This window comes from Cheilinus undulatus, linkage group 12, assembly GCF_018320785.1.
Source record: "Cheilinus undulatus linkage group 12, ASM1832078v1, whole genome shotgun sequence".
NCBI classification, from domain to species: Eukaryota; Metazoa; Chordata; class Actinopteri; order Labriformes; family Labridae; genus Cheilinus; species Cheilinus undulatus.
This window is the reverse complement of record NC_054876.1, coordinates 49,601,798-49,621,025: the sequence shown is the minus strand read 5'-3', so window position 1 is coordinate 49,621,025 and position 19,228 is coordinate 49,601,798. Positions and strand designations below refer to the sequence as shown.

The window sequence follows — 19,228 nt, the reverse complement described above, 5'->3', positions numbered from 1 at the left end:
CTTCATATCAGAAACAAAGATGTTTGGAAAAACGTATGTAGTCTATACGGGAAACATTCACCCCCAACAAGAGCAGCATTGAGCACCAAGCATTAAACCTCCTAATAACAGACACACTTATGTTGAACAGGCAGAAACCTGGAACAGAACCAGACTCATGATGGACAGGCAGAACCCTGGAACAGAACCAGACTCATGATGGACAGGCAGAAACCTGGAACAGAACCAGACTCATGATGGACAGGCAGAAACCTGGAACAGAACCAGACTCAGGATGGACAGGCAGAAACCTGGAACAGAACCAGACTCAGGATGGACAGGCAGAAACCTTAAACAGAACCAGACTCATGAGGACCAGAACCCTTTGTTTAACTCAGAACCAGACTCGGTTTGATTGCTGGGGTTTGAGGCTTTAGTGTCAGAAGCACAAAGAGATTCATAGACACAGAAGAACAGGGTTTCTTACATCAGTAGGACAATGTTTGTCTTTCTTTCCCATAGATGTGCCCTAGCCTAGTTTTCTCCTTGTTGGTGAGACTTTTTAAGACATTTTGGTTAAAATAAAAAAGAAAAAAAAAACGAGACAAGTTAATGAAAAGAGAACCTGGCGTTAGCAATAGATCTTATTTCCTATCAGGATTAAAGCAGAGCTTAAACTTCATCTTTGACCTCCTGCGGCTCATTAGTCAAAGTCCTCTCGTGTTTCTTGGTCTGTAGCTGCAGCTGAAGACAGCAGAGTGATAAACAGACTTATGTGCCAAAACTGGAGCCACAAAACATCCTAAATCACTTTAAATGTGAGCTTTGAAGTGGTCTAAATTTAACTGTGTGGGTGTGCACAGGAAGCAGTCATCAGCTGGAAATCAGCAGCACAAATTTAAGAGTTTGTGTGCAGAGTTGAACCATCTGTCTAAGTGTGTGGACTTTATCCTGATCGTCCCAGCTGATCAATAACTTTATTTTTAAACCAGATCTGGTGTGGGGAGGGGAAACCAGCACGTGTGCTACTTCCTGTTTATGTGCTGTGGTTGTAAAAGAAGTGACTGTTTCACATGATCTGTCTGTTTTATTCTCTTATCGCTCTACAATGACAGTAAACAGACAGGCTGGCTGTTACTGATAATTTCATCAATACTGTGATGGAGCTTGATTCTGCCAGTCTGATTTTCACTGTAAAATTAACTTTAAGCCTTAAGTTGTGTGTGACATTTGAACCAGTATTGTCTTAGTCTGTTTTTGGGGAATAGAGCCAGTTGGATATTAGATTTTTGCTGGTTTAATTTTGGCACTAATTCATTTACGCAGCCTTCATTTCAGCTGTGTGTGGACTACAGTCAGAATCAGCTGCACTGGACAGTTATTTTTGCACACATAAAACATTTGATAACACTTACTCTCCATGCACAATCAATTTAATTTAGGTACTAAACTCATACAATCCTGGCCTAATATAACCCTCAGGACAGAGCCAGATCAGGAAAGGTTCCTTTAGCCTGAATCAGACATATAATCATCCTGTCAGATATAGCAGCATAACTCGATTTTAGCCTAGATTTGAGTTTAAGTCTGTGCCTCTATAATACCCTTGAAAAAACGTTCAAAGGTGCAGATCCATGGCTCTGTTCACTGCTGCTGTCTTGGCCAGGACACTGTTGAAAAAGAGATTTTTAATCTCAATGAGGTTTTCTCCTAGTTGAATAAAGGTTAAAAAAAAAAAAAAAACTTAGTTTGACTACAGCTCTGCAGCTCACTTGTCTTATGAAGAAGTTTTTTCATTATAACTGCATTAAAAATGGTTTATTTACAAAAGTCTGAGTGAAGTTACTCTGTGGGTTTATGCCTTTATTTGATGATAGCTAAAAAGAGAAATATGGGGCAAGAGATCGAGGGAAGACATGCATCACAGAAAGCGCCAGGATAGAGACTCAAACTGATTAGCTTAGACCAGGGGTTCTTAACCTTTTTGACCTCGGGGCCCAACCTTTCCAGTACAGAGGGACCCGGGGCCCATTCAAATTTTAACACTGAATTGGTAATCATACTCTTGATTTGATTTGTATTCAATAACTACATCTAATGTACCTAAGTGATCAGACAGAAGAGGAAGAGGAGCTGCTGTGCTCCTGTTAATGTATAAGTATTAACACAGTAACAGAGAACCGTGCCCGTCTCTACAGCCTTAAGCCTCATATCAGTGAATTTGTGAAATTATACCTCCTCATTGGATTTACCAACAAAGAGATTCATTCTTTGCCACATAAACACGCAGCATCTATGATCCGCTGTTAATAACAAGTTTCCACTTTATTCTCGTCATCTCGACTTTAATCTCGACTTGCCCAAAATTATTTTATCCATCAAAAATGGCCCTAATCTGCTTCCGTACTTTCATCTTCATTTTTTCGCTTAACAAACTTATTCATAACTTCTGCTCCAGACTTGCGGCTGTCTTCTTCTGCTTGTTTGAACTTGCTTGTCAACTGACTGACGTTTTGCTGCCACCAAGTGGCAAGGAGATGTATTACAACTGAGCGTCTCGCGGCCAATACTTACTCCTCATGGCCGACAGGTAAAAAAAAAAACAAGGATTTTATTTTTTTTGGCGGCCCACTAGCAGGCGCTCGCAGCCCAACCATAGGCCACGGCCCCATGGTTAAGAATCACTGGCTTAGACTGTGTAGTATGGAGTCATTATTGTTACAAAACACAAGAGAACGTTTTTCTTCAAACTTGCCTTGTTGCTCTAAACGGCCTCACTGTTCTTAGACTTTCTCAGTGCTCTAAATGTCTGCTTGATCTCAAGTAGGGCTGGGCAGTTAATGTAAAATTAGATTAAATCGCAACATGACCTGCTGCAATTTTCAAATCGCAAAAAGTGCGATATTTCTTTGACCTGAAATTTATGTTAAAATACCAGCTTTTTGCCCATTTTTCCCACCTTATTTCTGATTTTTGCCCATTTTAGTTACTTTTCATTTTTTGCAATGTTTATGCCACTTTTAACTCATTATTTATTCACTTCCCACCCATTTCTGCCACTTTTCTTCCAGTGTTTGCCACTTTTTGACTGTTTTTGCCACCTTTAACTTATTTTAATTGCCACTTTTTAGACTGTGGCTCTTGCAAATGTATTTTTCAACAGTTTGGCTCTTTGGTTGAGTAACACTGGTGTAAAAGCCTCACCTGTGCAGTGAGAGCAGCTGCGAAGTTCTAACTTTCCTTCTTTCCCATTCATTCCTATTGGTTGTTCCGGACCTTCTGACGCCGTGATTGCAAACAACCTGTAACTCCAACTCAGCTCCTCCTACAGACTCTATCTTTGCTTAAAAACGTAGACAACTTATTCAGCTATTTATGCTGGATTCACTTTTTTAAATATTTTAGAGTTTTTAATTATTGCTGTAAAGTTTCATAATGATGTTTGGCTCTTAGACTTAAACGGTGTGTGTGTGTGTGTGTGTGTGAGATAGAATGTTGGGACTCTCTCAGTGAGATCAAAGCAAAAGTCTCCTGGAGAACAGCATAGCAACAATGGGCAGAGCTAACCTGATTGGTCCATTCCTCAGAGAGCAGAGATACGTTTAGAGCTCGCAGAGAAAGTTTTGTAGGTGCATGCGAGAAAATAAAAGGGTGACGCTTCCACAAACGAGCAGAATCAGCCTGAATGAGAGGAGGTTGGTTTGAACACAAACGCAGGAAATCCATAAGTCAAGGAGATATTTGCATTAAAAGGAGACAGATTTTAATTTCAGCTGTTATTTTGAATAGATATGTGACCTCATATATCATCATATATAACTAGTACACAATCTGAGTGTGTTCAAGCATATAAAGTAATTTAAATCTGCACATGCCCATCATTAAAACTGTGTGCTGACATCCCATAATAACTCTGCTCACCAGTGTCTGCAGCCACTTCCTCCTCAGCCTCTTGCAGTTTTGAATTAAACTGAAATTCTGACATTTCTTGCGATTATTTACACCGAACCTACACATTTACTCAGCTTCAGCATGTGTTCTGTTTTTTTTTTGTTTATCCAGACGATTGAAAACCTAAAAATAACTGACTAATGTGTTTTTTGTTCTTCTTTTGTCTTCCCTCTTTCTTCTTCCTCTTTCTGAATTTCCCAGAGTTTTTAAGAAGTCGAGCCCCAACTGTAAGGTGAGTCTGCCCATTTATTCATTTTGACACGTTTACACAGAACAGGAGGGAAATTACACCGCTCTCTTCTGCTGAAAATGTTTGAGTCAACAGCTGTTTGGGTAGAAAGACTCAGAAAAGTCCTGATGATACAAACACATTCTGACAGTAGTTCAATAGTTGGAAATCAGTAATCACTATAAACTCTCTGTCTAGCACATCAGCTTCATGCCCTGGAATGAAACTGTGTTAAACTATCAAATAAAATACATTCAATTTATGAAAAAGGAACAATGAAAATGAAATACCCAAAAACTAATTTGACTCAAATATGGATTCATTTGATTTTGCTCCACAGTCACTAACACAGCATCTGTAACAAGTTGCAACACCTTTAGTAATACAGTTTTCAAGGAGCTGTCCACACAGTAACCTCTAGATACCCCCCCCCCCCTTAATTCTTTTCCTTTTGCAGTCTAATACCAGTAAAGGCCTCTTCCCGTTACCCTTTATTTGCTGTGTCTAATCACTTCTGAATTTACGGTGGTTTATCAGCTGAAATAAAGGAGCCTTACATCCTCATTGGTTTGGTTTTGTAATGCAGGTGACAGTTTATCTTGGAAAGAGAGACTTTGTGGATCACCTGGACCACGTGGACCCCGTAGGTGAGTCACAGCATCCGCACGATTGTGCACTTTAATGTAAAATATGGAGTAGAAGTCACTCCAGTATGTGAGACTTAGCCTTCTGTCAGGAGAAGAAAGGGATTCAGACTTTATCGTTTGATAGAATTTTTGTCTTTTTGGATTTTTTGAAGGAAATTTTAAAGTTAAAAGTCCTTCATTTTGATTTATTGACTCAAACATAACTTCACTAGTTTTTTATTCCAATGTAGAAGCGTTCTAGAGGTTTCCAGTCGTGATGAAAGTTTTTAGGTTCACTTCTGACGTGACTGAGATGTAGAAAACTTCTGAATGAGCTCTCAGTGAAGGTAAACATCCGTATGTGGAGTTTGTAAATGGATGATCATCAGCAGAAACGGATGAATGAGCTCTCTGGACTTTGTATTTTTATTTGTTGATGACTCCGTGTTTCTTGTCCTTCCTTCCTGCTGACAGATGGAGTGATCCTTGTCGACCCCGAGTATCTGAAGGACAGGAAAGGTAGGGCAGCTTCCTCCTCCACATCAGAGGGATTTTTTAAAAAGTCTGTATGGGTCTGAGAGAGCGGGTTCTAGTTGGATTTATTTAGGATCAGTCCAAGCTTCTGTAACCAGACAAACCCCTCATTATCTTGTTAATACATAGATTTTATACAGTTTGTCTCTAGCTTCTTTTAAAACAATGGGCAATAGAAAAAATAGTTTAAACTGTCCTGCATGACATTTAAATTTTGTTGGACAAAGTCTAAAGCGTGCAGTTGAGTTTGCACATCTACTCACAATAATACGGTAGTCCACATCTCAGCCCGCAGTGGTGAGACAGACTCACAGCTCGATCAGCCTCCTGTCACCTGTTGTGTTCACTTTTTACACCTAGCAACATAACTGCCGTAAATGGGACATGAACATGAAAAGAAATGTCTGTGGTCTTTGTTTGTTTGTTGTCGCGTTTTTGCAACTGCCAGTGGGTTCAAGTGAAACTTGAGTTCAAGCCACATTAAAAAAAAATGTAGTCATGGGGATTTTTTTTGGTTGCCATGAAACAGCAAGTAGTTTCACTCTTAAAATATTCATAGGGCTATGAGTCTTAGCAGAGTGGATTAAAATGTGTCAAGACGGGGCTCTGAGGCAAATCTAAATAACGTACAGAGACATTGTTCACCCTTACAGTTTTATTGCTTTATAATCTGAAATCTGTGTCCATTTAAAATTCGTTTTTAGTCTCAGGATGTTTGTACCCTATATGTTTAAGACTCAGTAACTGGCTTTAATAGGGAGAGCCAGCACTGCTTTAGCTCGTGAGTTTAGTTCACGTCAGTGTTAATTTTGGCAGCTATTTTTAATTTTAGTCTTAGTTTTAGTCTAGTTTTAGTCGACGAAAACTCAAAAACATTTTAGTCTAGTTTTAGTCCATAAAATGTCCTCACATTTCAGTCTATACTTTTAGTCCAAGCATTTATTATCTTGCCTAAATCTGGTACCAAATCATGGTAGTGTGTTCTCTGCAATGTTATAATAGTTTTGGATTTTTCATTAGTTTCCAATTTTAATTTGTTTTCACTTTCTGTGTTTGATTTCAGTTTAGTGTTTATTAGTTTTGACTGCTGGCTCGTTGGTTTAGTTAAGTTTTTATTTTGCAGAAATGCTTCGTTTTAATTTAGTTTTTATTAGCTTTATTTTTTTACAGATAGATGTCAGGGCTGAGTGAGTGTCATACATTTTTAGAACCATATTCAAACAGGCTATTCTTCACTTGATGTTTAAATTAGGGGTGCACCGATTGCAATTTTCTGGCCAATCACTGATCTTTAAAAAGCCTGACCTGCCGATTCTGATTTTGGCTGATACCGATTTTTTTTTTTTTTATGACTGACAGCATACACCTTCAATGTTCCAATCTTATTTTATTGAATCACATTGAACAATACCTGTGAAACAATACAAACTTGTTGTTTTAACTTTACATGAGGTAGTTCTCTCAAATATAAATGAAAAGTTTAAAGCATTGCTGTCCAAACTACTAGATAATATCAGTTCCTTTTGTCTTTCATTTTTCATATTTTAGTAGGTAGAGGCATATGAAACCGATCTTATCCACCAATCTTATTTCACAAGGATCGGCCGATCGCCGATCTCCCAAAATTAAGGAAATCGAGGCCGATACCGATCTTGGCCGATCGATCGGTGCACCCCTAGTTTAAATACAACTCCAGTAATAAAACTACCACTGTGTGAAGTCTTAACCAATCAGACCAGACCGTTTTATAGTCCCCAGACTCTGGTGTAGGCGCAAGTCAGTCTGGTTGTGTCAAAGACTAAAACTAAGGAGATTTTGTCTCCATTTTTATGTTAGTTTTGTTAGCGCACTATACAGTTTTAGTCTTTGTTTTTTCGGTAAAGCTTAGTTTTTATTTAGTTTAAGTTAACTAAAATGATTCTTGAATTTTAGTTTTAGTTATTTAGTTAATTTTATTGAACTATAATAACCTTGGTTCTCTGCACTCTACCAAACCTGGGGTCCCTGCTTTCTACAGCTGAGAGGCAAAATAGATACAGATGCATTGTTTTTGACAGATTTACCCGCAGTGGAGAAATATCACAGATTTTGAATAATCCGATTAGGTTCATCAGGTCTTCCAATTTGATTACACTGAAAATTCGTATAAACAGACCTCTGTAGTTTTCATAGCTTGACAGTTTCGGCTGCACACTGCTGCCTTCCTGAGGAAGGCGTGCAGCCGAAACTGTCAAGCTATGAAAACTACAGAGGTCTGTTTATATGAATTTAGTCTCAGTCTAGTTTTAGTCATCACAGATCTATTTTTGTTAGTCTCAGTCTAGTTTTTATCATGGAACAAAAAGGCAACCACATTAACACTGGTTCACGCATATAAAAGGTTTTTTTGATCTCTCTGTGGACTTTAATATCATATGAAGATCAGATTAACCCCCTCTGATTTTACAGAATTTTCAAAGTTCTATGTCAATCCTCTCCTTTTCTTTTTTTTAAAAAAAGGTTGTGCTAAGATTCCTGGCTCTATGAGTGGTTTAAGACTGAAAAAACCCTACTTCCTGTTTTATAGCATACAAAAAGAAGCTGTCATGACTACATTTTTATGACCTGAGTTTTAGTCTTAGTCTTTAATTTTAGTCTTCAGTCTTAGGCTGATTTGAACCCACTGGCAGATTAAAAAGGCGACAACAAGCCATGACCACAGCTTTCATTTGTCATGTTTACGTCACATTTTTGAGAAGTTAATCCAGTTTTGAGGAACAGTTTTCTTTAACCTTCACACAAACATGATGACATTCCCTCATATGTAACAGCTGTTACCTTACACTGCTATTATGTTTGTAGGATTATTAAGTTTAACGCAGCAGATTTGGTTTATGTTTGCAGTTTCGTTACATGTGCAGGTGTTACATCCTCAGTTTGTTTATCAGTGGTAAACTTTTGGTTTTCTTTAAGTGCACAGTTATGATCTCATTGGGGGGCGGGCTAAAAAGTGGTGCCAGCCTCTGCCAGTGTGGTCTGTGTTGTTATGCATTCATGCACATTCTGAGCAGCAAAGCAGCCGTGTGCTAAACAGAATGAATGTGGGTGAATTTTCAGTGGTATTGGGTCTTGTGCACTGTGTGACGGTGGCCACTGCAGCACGGCGTGTCTCACTTTAGACAGGTTTATAAGTCATCCTGGTACATAAGCCAGCTTCTATGGTGAATAGATGGGTATAAGTCTGGGTTGCAGCTATCTGTTCATAGAGACAAATAGAACAACACTAATAAGAGCTGCTGTCATTAGTGAAGATAATGTTCTTCAGGTCTGTTGTTGTCAACACTGTTTTAACTATATTCTCCAGCCTGCTGATACGTGATTGGTCAATGCATGTTCAGTGATTAGAACACTTCCTATGCTAAAAATCTGTATTCCCTTGTTTTTATTGTACATTTCTATGAATAAAAATAGTAAAGATGAATTAAATGTTCTCTCCTCTTCGTTGTAGTCTTCGTCACTCTGACCTGTGCATTTCGTTACGGCCGTGAGGACCTGGACGTGCTGGGTCTGTCCTTCAGGAAGGATCTCTACATCTCCACCTTCCAGGTCTGAACCCTCTCCATGTCCACATTAAAAAGCACCTTGAATAACCCACCTGAGGATGCTGCTCAGCTTCAACAGAAGAAATAAGAATCCTCACGTCTCCTCTCCTCCTCTCTCTCAGGCGTTCCCTCCGGTTCCTGAGGAGCGTAAACCCAACAGTCGGCTGCAGGAGAGGCTGCTGAAGAAACTGGGCCAACATGCACACCCTTTCTACTTCACTGTGAGTCCACATTTCTCTAATAACTAAGGGAGGGTTCATATTAAAAACCCCTGGTCCAGATCTCAGTACACCTGGACCAAAAGTCCGGTTAAAGCTAGTCCCGGTGCTGCAGCTTCATTTACAAATGAAACCAAACAGAAATGCTGGGATATCAATGAGGAAGATGCATGTTTGTGATGTTCAGTGACAACAGCCCGCTCTCAGATTCTTAGAAAGCTAGCACAGCTTTGAAACAGAAAGAAAGATGGTGAAAACAGAGAACCAGAGTTTGATTTCCTGTTGTTTTGATGTAAAATTACGATGAAGAGTAAATGAAGGGTGTCTCCTTTGCAGGAACTTTCCCAGGAGACTGAGAGATTTACAGGGAACTCAGGAACTAAAACAGCTTTAATTACAGGAAACAGGAAGTGAATTTGGTCAAGAAGCTCGATACTGAGAGTAGAGAAAGTGAGTGAGAGAGGAAGAAAAACAAAGCTTTAAGTGCAGATCATTTTCGATTTATACCTTAGAACAGTAGTTCTCACTGAGGGGGGTCTTCAGATGCCTTAAAAAAAACTAAGACTATTTTTTAAATTACACTATTGCCACTTTATACCAATTCTGCCAATGTTTAACCTGTTTTCGTAAATTTTTCAACCAATTTTAACACATTTTTCACCACTGAAAATCTAATTTTGTCCAGTGTAAACCCTTTCCACCACTTTTTTTGCCTGTTTTTGCCACTTCTAAACCGAGTATTGCCACTTACACCCATTTGTGCCCATTTAACTGCATTTCAGTATTTGATATGTCCATTTTTGCCAGTTCAACCAATTTCTACCTTTTTTCTGCTTTACTTAACCCTTTTCTGCCGGTTTATATCAATGTTTCATCCCATTTGGCCAAACTTCAACCCATTTTTGCCACTGTAAACCCATTTCAACCACTTGTCAATCCCCTTACATCACTGTTTATGCCCGTTATTGCCGCTTTAATGAATTTTTGCCTTTTTTGGTTGTTTTTTGCCACTATTATTTAATTTTGCCACTTCTTACCCATTCCTGATACTTTTAAAATCCAATTTCACCACCTTTTCCACCATTTTTGCCATTATTAACCCATTTTAGCCATTTTTAACCCATTTTAATTCTGTTTTTAACAAAAGGGATTAACATTTTTAAGAAGGCTATTTACTACACAAATGAATAAAAAATGATATTTGTCTCTTTGAAAGGGACGGCCTTGTCTCCACATGACTATTCTAGAATGTGCATGGCTGTGCTGACCCCCACTGTACCTGAAGGTACCTGAAGGTACAGTGGGGGGTCCCTGGTCTCTGGCACCTTTATTTTGGGGGCCGCAGGCTGAAAAGGTTGAGAACCCCTGCCTTATAAGGAGGTGTTTTCAGATTGTCTTTCTTGGTTGTCTTCTCTTTATCACACATAAAGTCCTGAGAGTTTCTAGAAGAGTCTGCAGCTGAAACAGACGTGGTACATCGACTTGAGTTTATTTAGTTCTGTTAGTCTCTAGTCATCTGACCACTCAGAGCACTTTTACACTGCAGGTCACACTTAAGCCCAGTTCAGACAACAATAATGTGACGAGGCTAGTCCTTTAGTCCTCTAGTGGGCTACTAAGTTGCCTGCTTAAAAATACACTATATGGACAAAAGTATTCAGCCACACCTGTTTGCTATTTGGTTTAGGTGTTTCAATCAGACCCACAGGATTAAAATCCTCACTTGTCCATGCAGTCTCAGACATCTGTGATCCCAAACGGAGCTCAGAGACTTCCAGCGTGGTTCTGTGATGATGACATCTTTGCAATAAGAAGGTTGGCTGGATATTCCACAGTCAGCTGTCAGTGATATTAGAAAGTGGAGAGTTTAGGAACAACAGCAGACGATAAGACAATGTAAAATCACAGATTTTCACCCTCACTCCTCACTAGTTTCAATCACTGAAGAGTTCTGAACTTCCACTGGCATTAATGTAAACACTGAAACTGCAGCAGGAGCTTCATGAATGGGTTTCCATGGCAACAGCTGCATGCTAGCCTCACAGACGCTGGACTGTGGAGCAGTGGAAACATGTTCTGTGGAGTGACCTATCATCTTCTCCGTTTACAGTCAGATGGGTGAGTCTGGGTGTGGAGGATGCTGGGAGAACGTTACCTGTCTGACTGTGAAGTTTGGTGGAGGAGGGATATGGGTCTGTTTCAGGGTCTGGGCTAGACCCCTTATCTCCAGTGAAGGCCAATCTTAATGCTTCAGCAGACCAAGACATTCTGGACAATGCTATGCTTCCAACAGTTTGGGGAAGGCCCTTTTCTATTCCAGCATGACTGTGGCCCAGAGACCAGAGAAGGACTAGAAAGACATGGTTTGATGAGTTCAGAGTCCTGACCTCAACCCCATCCAGCACCTTTGGGATGAACTGGAACAGAGATTGGGGTCCAGATCTTCTGGTCCAACAGCAGAACCTGAATCTTGTGGAAAGCCTTCCAAGAAAAGCGGAGGCTGTTAGAGCTAGAGAAAGGGGCAACTCCATATTAAAAGATATGGATTTGGATATGGATTTCCTTTTGTCCATATAGTAGCGTTACTCAACACTGCTCAACCAAAGAGCGAAATTGTTAAAAAATGCCATTGCAAGAGCTACATTGTAAGTGATGAAAAGTGGCAAGAAAGGGTTAAAGTGGCATTAAAAATAAGTTAAAGGTGGAAAAACTGGGTAAGAAGTGGCAATAATGGGTGAGGAGTTACCAAAAATGAGTTACAGGTGGCAAAAATGGTCAAAAAACAGCAAATGAGTGTAAAAGTGACTTAACAAGCAAAAAGGTAGAAAAAAAAGCAGCAAAGAGTGGCAAAAATGGGGAAACGAGTAGCATTTAATGGCAAAAGGCAGCTTCAATGGGCAGAAAGTGGCAAAAAAGAGAAAAAATTGCAAAAAGTAGAGTAAGAGAGGCATAAGAAGAATGGTTAAAAAGTGGCAAAAATGGGCAAAAGAAGTGGCAAAAGGCAGGTTTAAAGCAGTGAAAATGGTTTAAAAGTGGAAAATCCAGACAATTGAAATGTATAGACAAAAAATCAAAGCTGGCAATTAAAGCCAACTGTTTAAGTGTGGAAAACAAACGGATTAATGTGACTTCCAATGGATAATTCTAAGGTCAAAGTTTCCCTTTTTTTGTGGTTTTCTGGTGGAATAATATTTCAAATTGAGACATAAAAGAGCCACACGCTGAGTAACACTGCCATATGTGTCTGTGCAGCCCACCCTTATTCTGACAACAGCATTATTATCCTTTTTAATAATTTCTTATGTATGATAAATATTACTGTGCTCTATACTGATAGAACTGTGGCACTGAATGTGGTCTGGTGTACTTAGAAATCTCACATGCCTTTCATTTTTTGTTTGCTGTGCAGAAGGTGGCATTAGTGTGTCTCATTTCTGACTTTAAAAGTCTTAAATTTGATTTTAAGTGTGTAGGAACCCTGACAGAATGAAAAGGATTTTCTCAGCAGACAGAATCACTTCAGACATTAAGTGCTGAGAGTCTTGTAGCTCCATATTCAGAGTAAAGGCTTCCATGTGTTTCCTTTTCATTCTTTCTTTTCCTCCATGCAAACATCCGTCTGTGTTTGTTTTCAGATTCCTCAGAACCTCCCCTGTTCAGTCACTTTACAGCCCGGCCCAGAGGACACCGGGAAGGTAACACACCCATCGATCCTTGGCCTTCTCAGTAGGATGACATGCATGTGTGCAGATGTAAACAGTAGTATCTGTAGCGTTGTGTGGTGATGGATTCAGGCTGATCTGCTCTCCTCTCCTGCAGGCCTGCGGGGTTGACTTTGAGATCAGAGCTTTCTGTGCCAAGTCGATAGAAGAGAAGATTCACAAGAGGTGAGTTTACACGTGTAGGAGGAAGGGGCAGAGTTTGAGGGTTTTTAAGGAGACCATGGAGGGTTTGAAACAGGACTGACAACAGGGAAGCACTGATAGATTGGTGTAGCCAGTATATATCAGCCAGTATCAACCCTGTAAAGCAGCGGTGTCAAACTCAAGGCCTGGGGGCCAGATCCGGCCCTTGACAGTTACACCCGGCCCACTAGATCATGTTTTTATTATAACTGGCCCACCAGCATGATGTCTGCAGAATTGTGTTTTCATTTTGTATTTCCTAATTTGCATCTCACATTCATGACCTACAGTTATGTTTTTGATTTTTTTACATCATATTTTGACTTTTTCAATTCAAAATTTTTGGACTTTGTCTCATATTTTGTCCATTAAATTCACGCTTTTGATTTTCAAGTCATATTTTGATGTTTTAAAATCATGAATTTGAATTTAATCTTACCTTTTGACATTTTCAACTCCTAACTTTGAATTTTAATCCTAAATATTAACCTTTTCAATTCAAAATCTTAAATATTGATCTCATCTTTGGACATTTATAATTCAGAATTCTGGATTTTGTCTCATATTTTGACATTTTAAACTCATAATTTAGAATTTCATCTTATATTTTGACCTTTAAAATGCTTTATTATTAATTTTATTTTATATTTCACCTTTCTAATGTCTTGATTTAATTTTTTTCTCAAACCTTGACATTTTCAACTCAATATCACTTTTAATTTTATTGAGTAACTTAAAAATCATCATTTTAACTTTTGACTTTTTTAAAAGTCAGAATAATTTATCATCAATGTTACGTTTTTCCCTATAATTTGTTACTGGTGAAGATGAGGTTAACAGTCTATGGGAAACTTTTATCCTGTTAGTCCCTCGGGTTAGACCCAAATTCAGAATTCGGCCCCTGCTGTGATTGAGTCGGACATCCCTGCTGTAAAGTCAGTTTAAGTTTCTAAAACACCAATAAGAAACGAGACAAATCTACCACCTGGTTAGACAAGAACTCTGCTTTAAAAGAGGGAAGACTTGTTTAAATTGGGTAAAATTTGACTTTAACTTAGGTTGTTATACAGCTTTAATCAGAGGATTAATGCATTTACGATTATCTTAGTCGCAGAGCAACTGGTTTAGGGTAGACCTGGATCCACCAGAGTCTGGTTAATGTGGTCAGTGTGACCTTACCTTGAAGAGAAGGTCTCTGCTGTGATTCTTGTGAACTAGAACTTAGTCTGTGGGAGATGAATTAAAGTCAGAGTTGTGTATGTTTCCAGGAACTCTGTGCGTCTGGTCATCAGAAAGGTCCAGTACGCTCCAGAGAAACCCGGTCCTCAGCCCATGGTGGAGACAACCAGAAACTTCCTGATGTCTGACAGATCCCTACACCTGGAGGCCTCTCTGGACAAAGAGGTACACACAGCAGTGTCTCTTATGTTTTATACTTTACCTCAAAGTGATATAAGTAAGGTGAAGCTGAAAGAAGCTTGAATAACACTTCTAAGTCTTCTTCTCCCATGATGCTTTGCCTGTAGTTGTACTATCACGGAGAGCCCATCAGCGTCAACGTTCACGTCACGAACAACTCCACCAAGACGGTCAAAAGAGTGAAGATCTCAGGTGCTTCTTTATTTATCTTCCTCTTCTGTTTGTTCTGTGTTGTCTTCTCCTCCCTCTTTCCTTTCCTGTTGCTTTGTCTTTTATCTTCTGCTTCTGTCTCAGTCATCCTTCTTCCTTTCTTTCTGCTGTTTTATAGAAACAAACTGGAGTTTTAGCTCCACCTGCTGTCCATCATTAGCTCAAACAAACCCTGGGGATTTAGGGGATTTCTCAAGCTGTTTCCACATTTAGATCCAATCCTGGTGAATGATTTCTTCTTTCTGTTATGATATCTTAAATCTCCTCTTCCTCTCTCCAGTGCGTCAGTATGCAGACATCTGCCTCTTCAGTACTGCCCAGTACAAATGTCCAGTGGCTCAGCTGGAGGCAGAGTAAGTCCCAGTCATATGCTTTCACTTATTATGTAACTGTGAATGACGACTGTTAAATACATGGTCAAAGGGAGTCAGAATGCAGGCGTACAGTGCTGTGAAAACGTATTTCCCCCATCCTGATTCCTAGACAGAGATTTCAGATAAAACAAAGATAACCTGAGTAAATACAAAGTCAGTTTTTAAATGGTGATTTCATTTATTAAGAGAAAAGCCTTAAAAATCTAACTGATCCTATGTGAAAAAGTCATTACCCCCCTGTTGAATCAGGATTTAACTGTGATTGACCACATTTTTTTGGAAAGCTGAGTTCAGTTTGACTCTCCACACTTAGACCTGATTACTGCCAGACCTGCAGGATGAATAAATCCCTGAAAGAGAACCTGTCTGACAGTGAAGTAGGCTAAAGATCTCCAACACATCATGGAGCCATCTAAAGAAATTCAAGAACAGATGAGAAGTTACTGACATCTATTGGTCTGAAAGGGTTACAAAGACATTTCTAAGGCTTTGAACTGCAGCCAACCACGCTGAGAGCCATTATCCACAAATGGAGAAAACTGTGAACAGTGGTGAATCTTCCCAGGAGTGGCCAGTCTATCAACATGACTCCAAGAGAGCATGGACGCCTCATCCAGGAGGTCCCAGAAGAACCCACAACAACATCTAAAAACCCTCAAAGGCAGATGATGGAATGTTGGTGAAGCTGGGGATGTTGTGGCTTTTTCCCTCCATTTTTTGCCAAAGTTGGCAACTTTTGGAAGTGGGTGGAACTGGCAAGGAGGGAGGGTTTCCTACTTTGCTCACTTAAAAATGCACTATATGGACAAAAGAATTCAGCCATCCCCTGTTAACTGTTGAATTCAGGTGTTTCCAACAGACCAGTTGCCTAAAATGGTGTCTAAAATCATCCCCTAGACCAGTGGTTCTCAAATGGTGTGCTTTGGCACACTGGTGTGCCTCAAGACAAGTCTAGGTTTGCCTTGAAAATTTGTCTGACTTTCCATAAGTACTACAAATATGCAACAACTAAAGAGACTATAACCACTGTCCTTACTGCATGCAAGTGTTACACGTTGCATTGCATCATATAGCAATGCACGCTCACTGTCCATCTGTTATCTGTTAAATATGCAAATGTAAATGTACATGTAAAAATATGACATCTCATGCTTTTACTTAGAAAATCAGAGGTATGGTGCCTCTAACAGCTGTGAGCCACATAGTTTTGTCTCCATGTTAGCACAAGTCAGACCATAAAAATTCATAAATGGGTATGGAGAATATCCATGCAACACACTCCTCTTTGTAAAACAAGCTAACAAGTTTTGGGAGTGAGAAAAGTGGAAGAAAATTAAGAATATCCTCTGTTGGGACACTCCTAGTGTCTTGTCATCCTTTGTGAAACCTCTTCCGTTGTTACTTGTCCGTCTTAATAGGAGCGACAGAGAGAAAATAGGAACAGGGTGACTGGGGATAAACCTGGGGAGCTGCAGTGCATCACTTGCAGAATGTCAGGATGCTACAAAAGGAAACTCTGTAATCAAACTGATGTAGCTGGCACTTGCTCACATTGCATGCAGTTGGGACTAGGACATGTTGCTACTTGTTACACATGCTAAAGAGGCTATTTTGCAAGGACGTTAATATGGTGTGCCATGAGACGTCAGCTTGCTTTTTTGTGTGCCTTGGGCAAAAAAAGTTTGAAAACCATTGCCCTAAACCAGTGATTCTCAACTGGTCCAGCCTCCAGACTCACCAGTCTGTCTTACGACAGATCGCGACCCAAGTTTCCAAAAAATTTTCAACAATGCATATTTAGTAAATTGAATATGTTGCAGTTGGGAACATGATTGGACCAAAACTCTTGATATAAAAAAAGAAAAGGGACAAAACTCACAAATTTTATACCCTCTTTCTCCAGCATTATATGTCAATTTTTGCCAATTTTTCAGAAATCATGTAAAATTACTTCATTATTAGGGAAAAGTTGCCATGTATTGCAAGAACAGTAGATAAATTAGTTGAAATATTGATCAAACATTTAAATTTACCCAATTTCACAGTAAAACAGAGTAAAATAAAAGGTACTGATGCATGTCCAATAGGGACTTGAAGACTTTTGCCACCATTTTTTTTTTGTTTAGAAAATGTTTAGAAACATTTTATTGTGACTGATCAGGAAAGGGGACAGCCGGTAGTGCCATAATTTGGACAAACAGGTCTAAGGTCAGTCTCCTGGGTGGGCTGGGGTTCTCTGAAGAGTTTGATTGACAGCATTGTGTCGTCTCCATAGTGACCAGGTGTCGTCCAGCTCCACCTTCTGTAAGGTTTACACTCTGACCCCGACGCTCGACAAGAACCGAGAGAAGAGAGGGCTCGCTCTGGATGGGAAACTCAAACATGAAGACACCAACCTGGCCTCCTCCACCATGTAAGCACCCACTTTAACACAAACACAGCATACAGGTGTGTGACACAGGTGAGCAGTCATGTGACCTCAGCCTGCTGTGTGTTTCAGAGTGAAGGACGTCACCAACAAGGAGGTCCTGGGGATCCTGGTGTCCTACAGAGTCAAAGTGAAGCTAGTGGTGTCACGTGGAGCGTAAGAGACACACTTAAACACTCACTGATGACATCACTTCCTGTCTACTGCCTCGCTCGGTCCTTTAGATGTCATATTATATATTTTTCTGACATGATCGTTTTGCTTTTTACAAATTAAATGGAAAATATGGGACAAAAATAAATGGGTAAAATAGAGCTCAACAATGGACAAGGTAAACTTCCATGTTAAAATCCTCCAGTGACATTTGAGAAAATCCTCATATCCATATTTTCAATCCTGGAGCCAAACCAATCACCCACCTTAATTCTCACGACTGTAGAGAATTTGATTTGGTGCGTTTCTACATCAGTGTTTCCCTAACTATTTTCCTGGTGAGCCACATTTTAGGTGGTAAGAAGCAACCTTCATGTGTATTTTTATCATGGTAGAGAGGGATGTGTGGTCAGGTGGAGCTCCCTCGTGTGGCTATATTGTGTACTGCAAACATAAATGTCGCAAGGAATTATGAAAACTCGTCAAAAAAAGACTTGCAGTCCAAAATCCACATAAATTTAAATTGTTTAATGGATTTTACCCTCGAAGAAAACATGTCTGCAGCTGTTTATCATACAAAAGACATTTATTTTAACTATTTTAGTTATGATCTTAGTTAATTAATTTTGACAACTTCCAAGCAAAGCCCCCCACGCCTCCTGAGATATTTGGTGTCTCCCATAGGGGGTCCTGGACCCCAGGTTGAGAACCAAAGCTCTACATGGTCATATATCTTCATTTGAAGTCTTCTGTTGAAATACAACCGTAACACTCCCTTCGAGCAGCAGTACTGGATCGCACACAGAAGTTCTAGGCTTAAAGGTGGGATCAACCAATCAGGGCCTTCACTGTGACACTCTAGGATCGTGGGTAATGTAGTGCTGTTGTCTGTCTATTTAGGAAGGTCCAGACCTTATAGCTAAAAATAAAAATGCTGTGATTTTTACCTCTGGAACCCCGCCGTTGAGCTCTATTATCAGTACACTGATAGATGGGTAAGATAACTGATGGTTGAAGATCTGACCTGAGGGGAGGAAAGAGAAAATCCTCATAAACCATATATCTGTTTAAAAAATCTTAAATGTTGGTGCAGCTTCGCCTCAGCTTCCCGCTCTGTCCTCTCACTTCCTGTTGCCAGTGTTGGTTGCTGTGGTTGTTGTCGTAGTTGCTCCTTACTGTTGCTTGCTTCCACTGTAGGTTTGTGAACGTGTTGTGAACGTGTCGCCTCCTGCTTTTCATTTCACCCCCTCTCCCCTCCTCCCCTCTGTGTCTGTGGCTTTGTGTGTGGGTCCTCCCCCTTCTCCTCCCTCGTCCCCCATCCGCTGTGTGCCTCCCCCCTCCTCCTCTCCTCTCCTCTCCCCCCTGCAGGCTGCTGCGAGGCGTGATGGAGAGGTAAATGTGTGTGAACTGATGCTGACTGCAAACATGATGTAGGAAGAGATGACGAGCTTTTGCGAATGTCATTGTCAACATTTTAAAACCAGTTTAAAGACTTTAGGCCAGGTTAAAATGACTTAAAACCAGTTTAAAGACTCTAGGCCAGTTTAAAGACTCTAGGCCAGTTTAAAGACTTTAGACTAGTTTAAAGACTTTAGACCAGTTCAAAGACTTAAAACTAGTT

The 19,228-nt window shown here is 39.9% G+C and overlaps 1 protein-coding gene across 4 annotated transcripts in view; it reads left to right on the top strand.

The window, feature by feature from the left end:
• LOC121518306 (arrestin red cell) overlaps window positions 1-19,228 on the top strand; it is a 47,470-nt gene that overhangs the window by 18,908 nt on the left and 9,334 nt on the right. For 2 of the 4 annotated variants that reach the window (XM_041800538.1, XM_041800537.1), the window contains exons 2-14: window positions 4,132-4,162; window positions 4,746-4,806; window positions 5,260-5,304; window positions 8,807-8,904; window positions 9,023-9,121; window positions 12,754-12,813; window positions 12,938-13,005; window positions 14,292-14,427; window positions 14,550-14,634; window positions 14,933-15,005; window positions 17,302-17,439; window positions 17,527-17,610; window positions 18,976-18,999. In XM_041800538.1, the coding sequence (XP_041656472.1) occupies window positions 4,132-4,162; window positions 4,746-4,806; window positions 5,260-5,304; window positions 8,807-8,904; window positions 9,023-9,121; window positions 12,754-12,813; window positions 12,938-13,005; window positions 14,292-14,427; window positions 14,550-14,634; window positions 14,933-15,005; window positions 17,302-17,439; window positions 17,527-17,610; window positions 18,976-18,999 (1,002 nt within the window). The remainder of the gene's footprint in view (window positions 1-4,131; window positions 4,163-4,745; window positions 4,807-5,259; window positions 5,305-8,806; window positions 8,905-9,022; window positions 9,122-12,753; window positions 12,814-12,937; window positions 13,006-14,291; window positions 14,428-14,549; window positions 14,635-14,932; window positions 15,006-17,301; window positions 17,440-17,526; window positions 17,611-18,975; window positions 19,000-19,228) is intronic. The other 2 variants (XM_041800540.1, XM_041800539.1) reach the window with 1 other exon arrangement.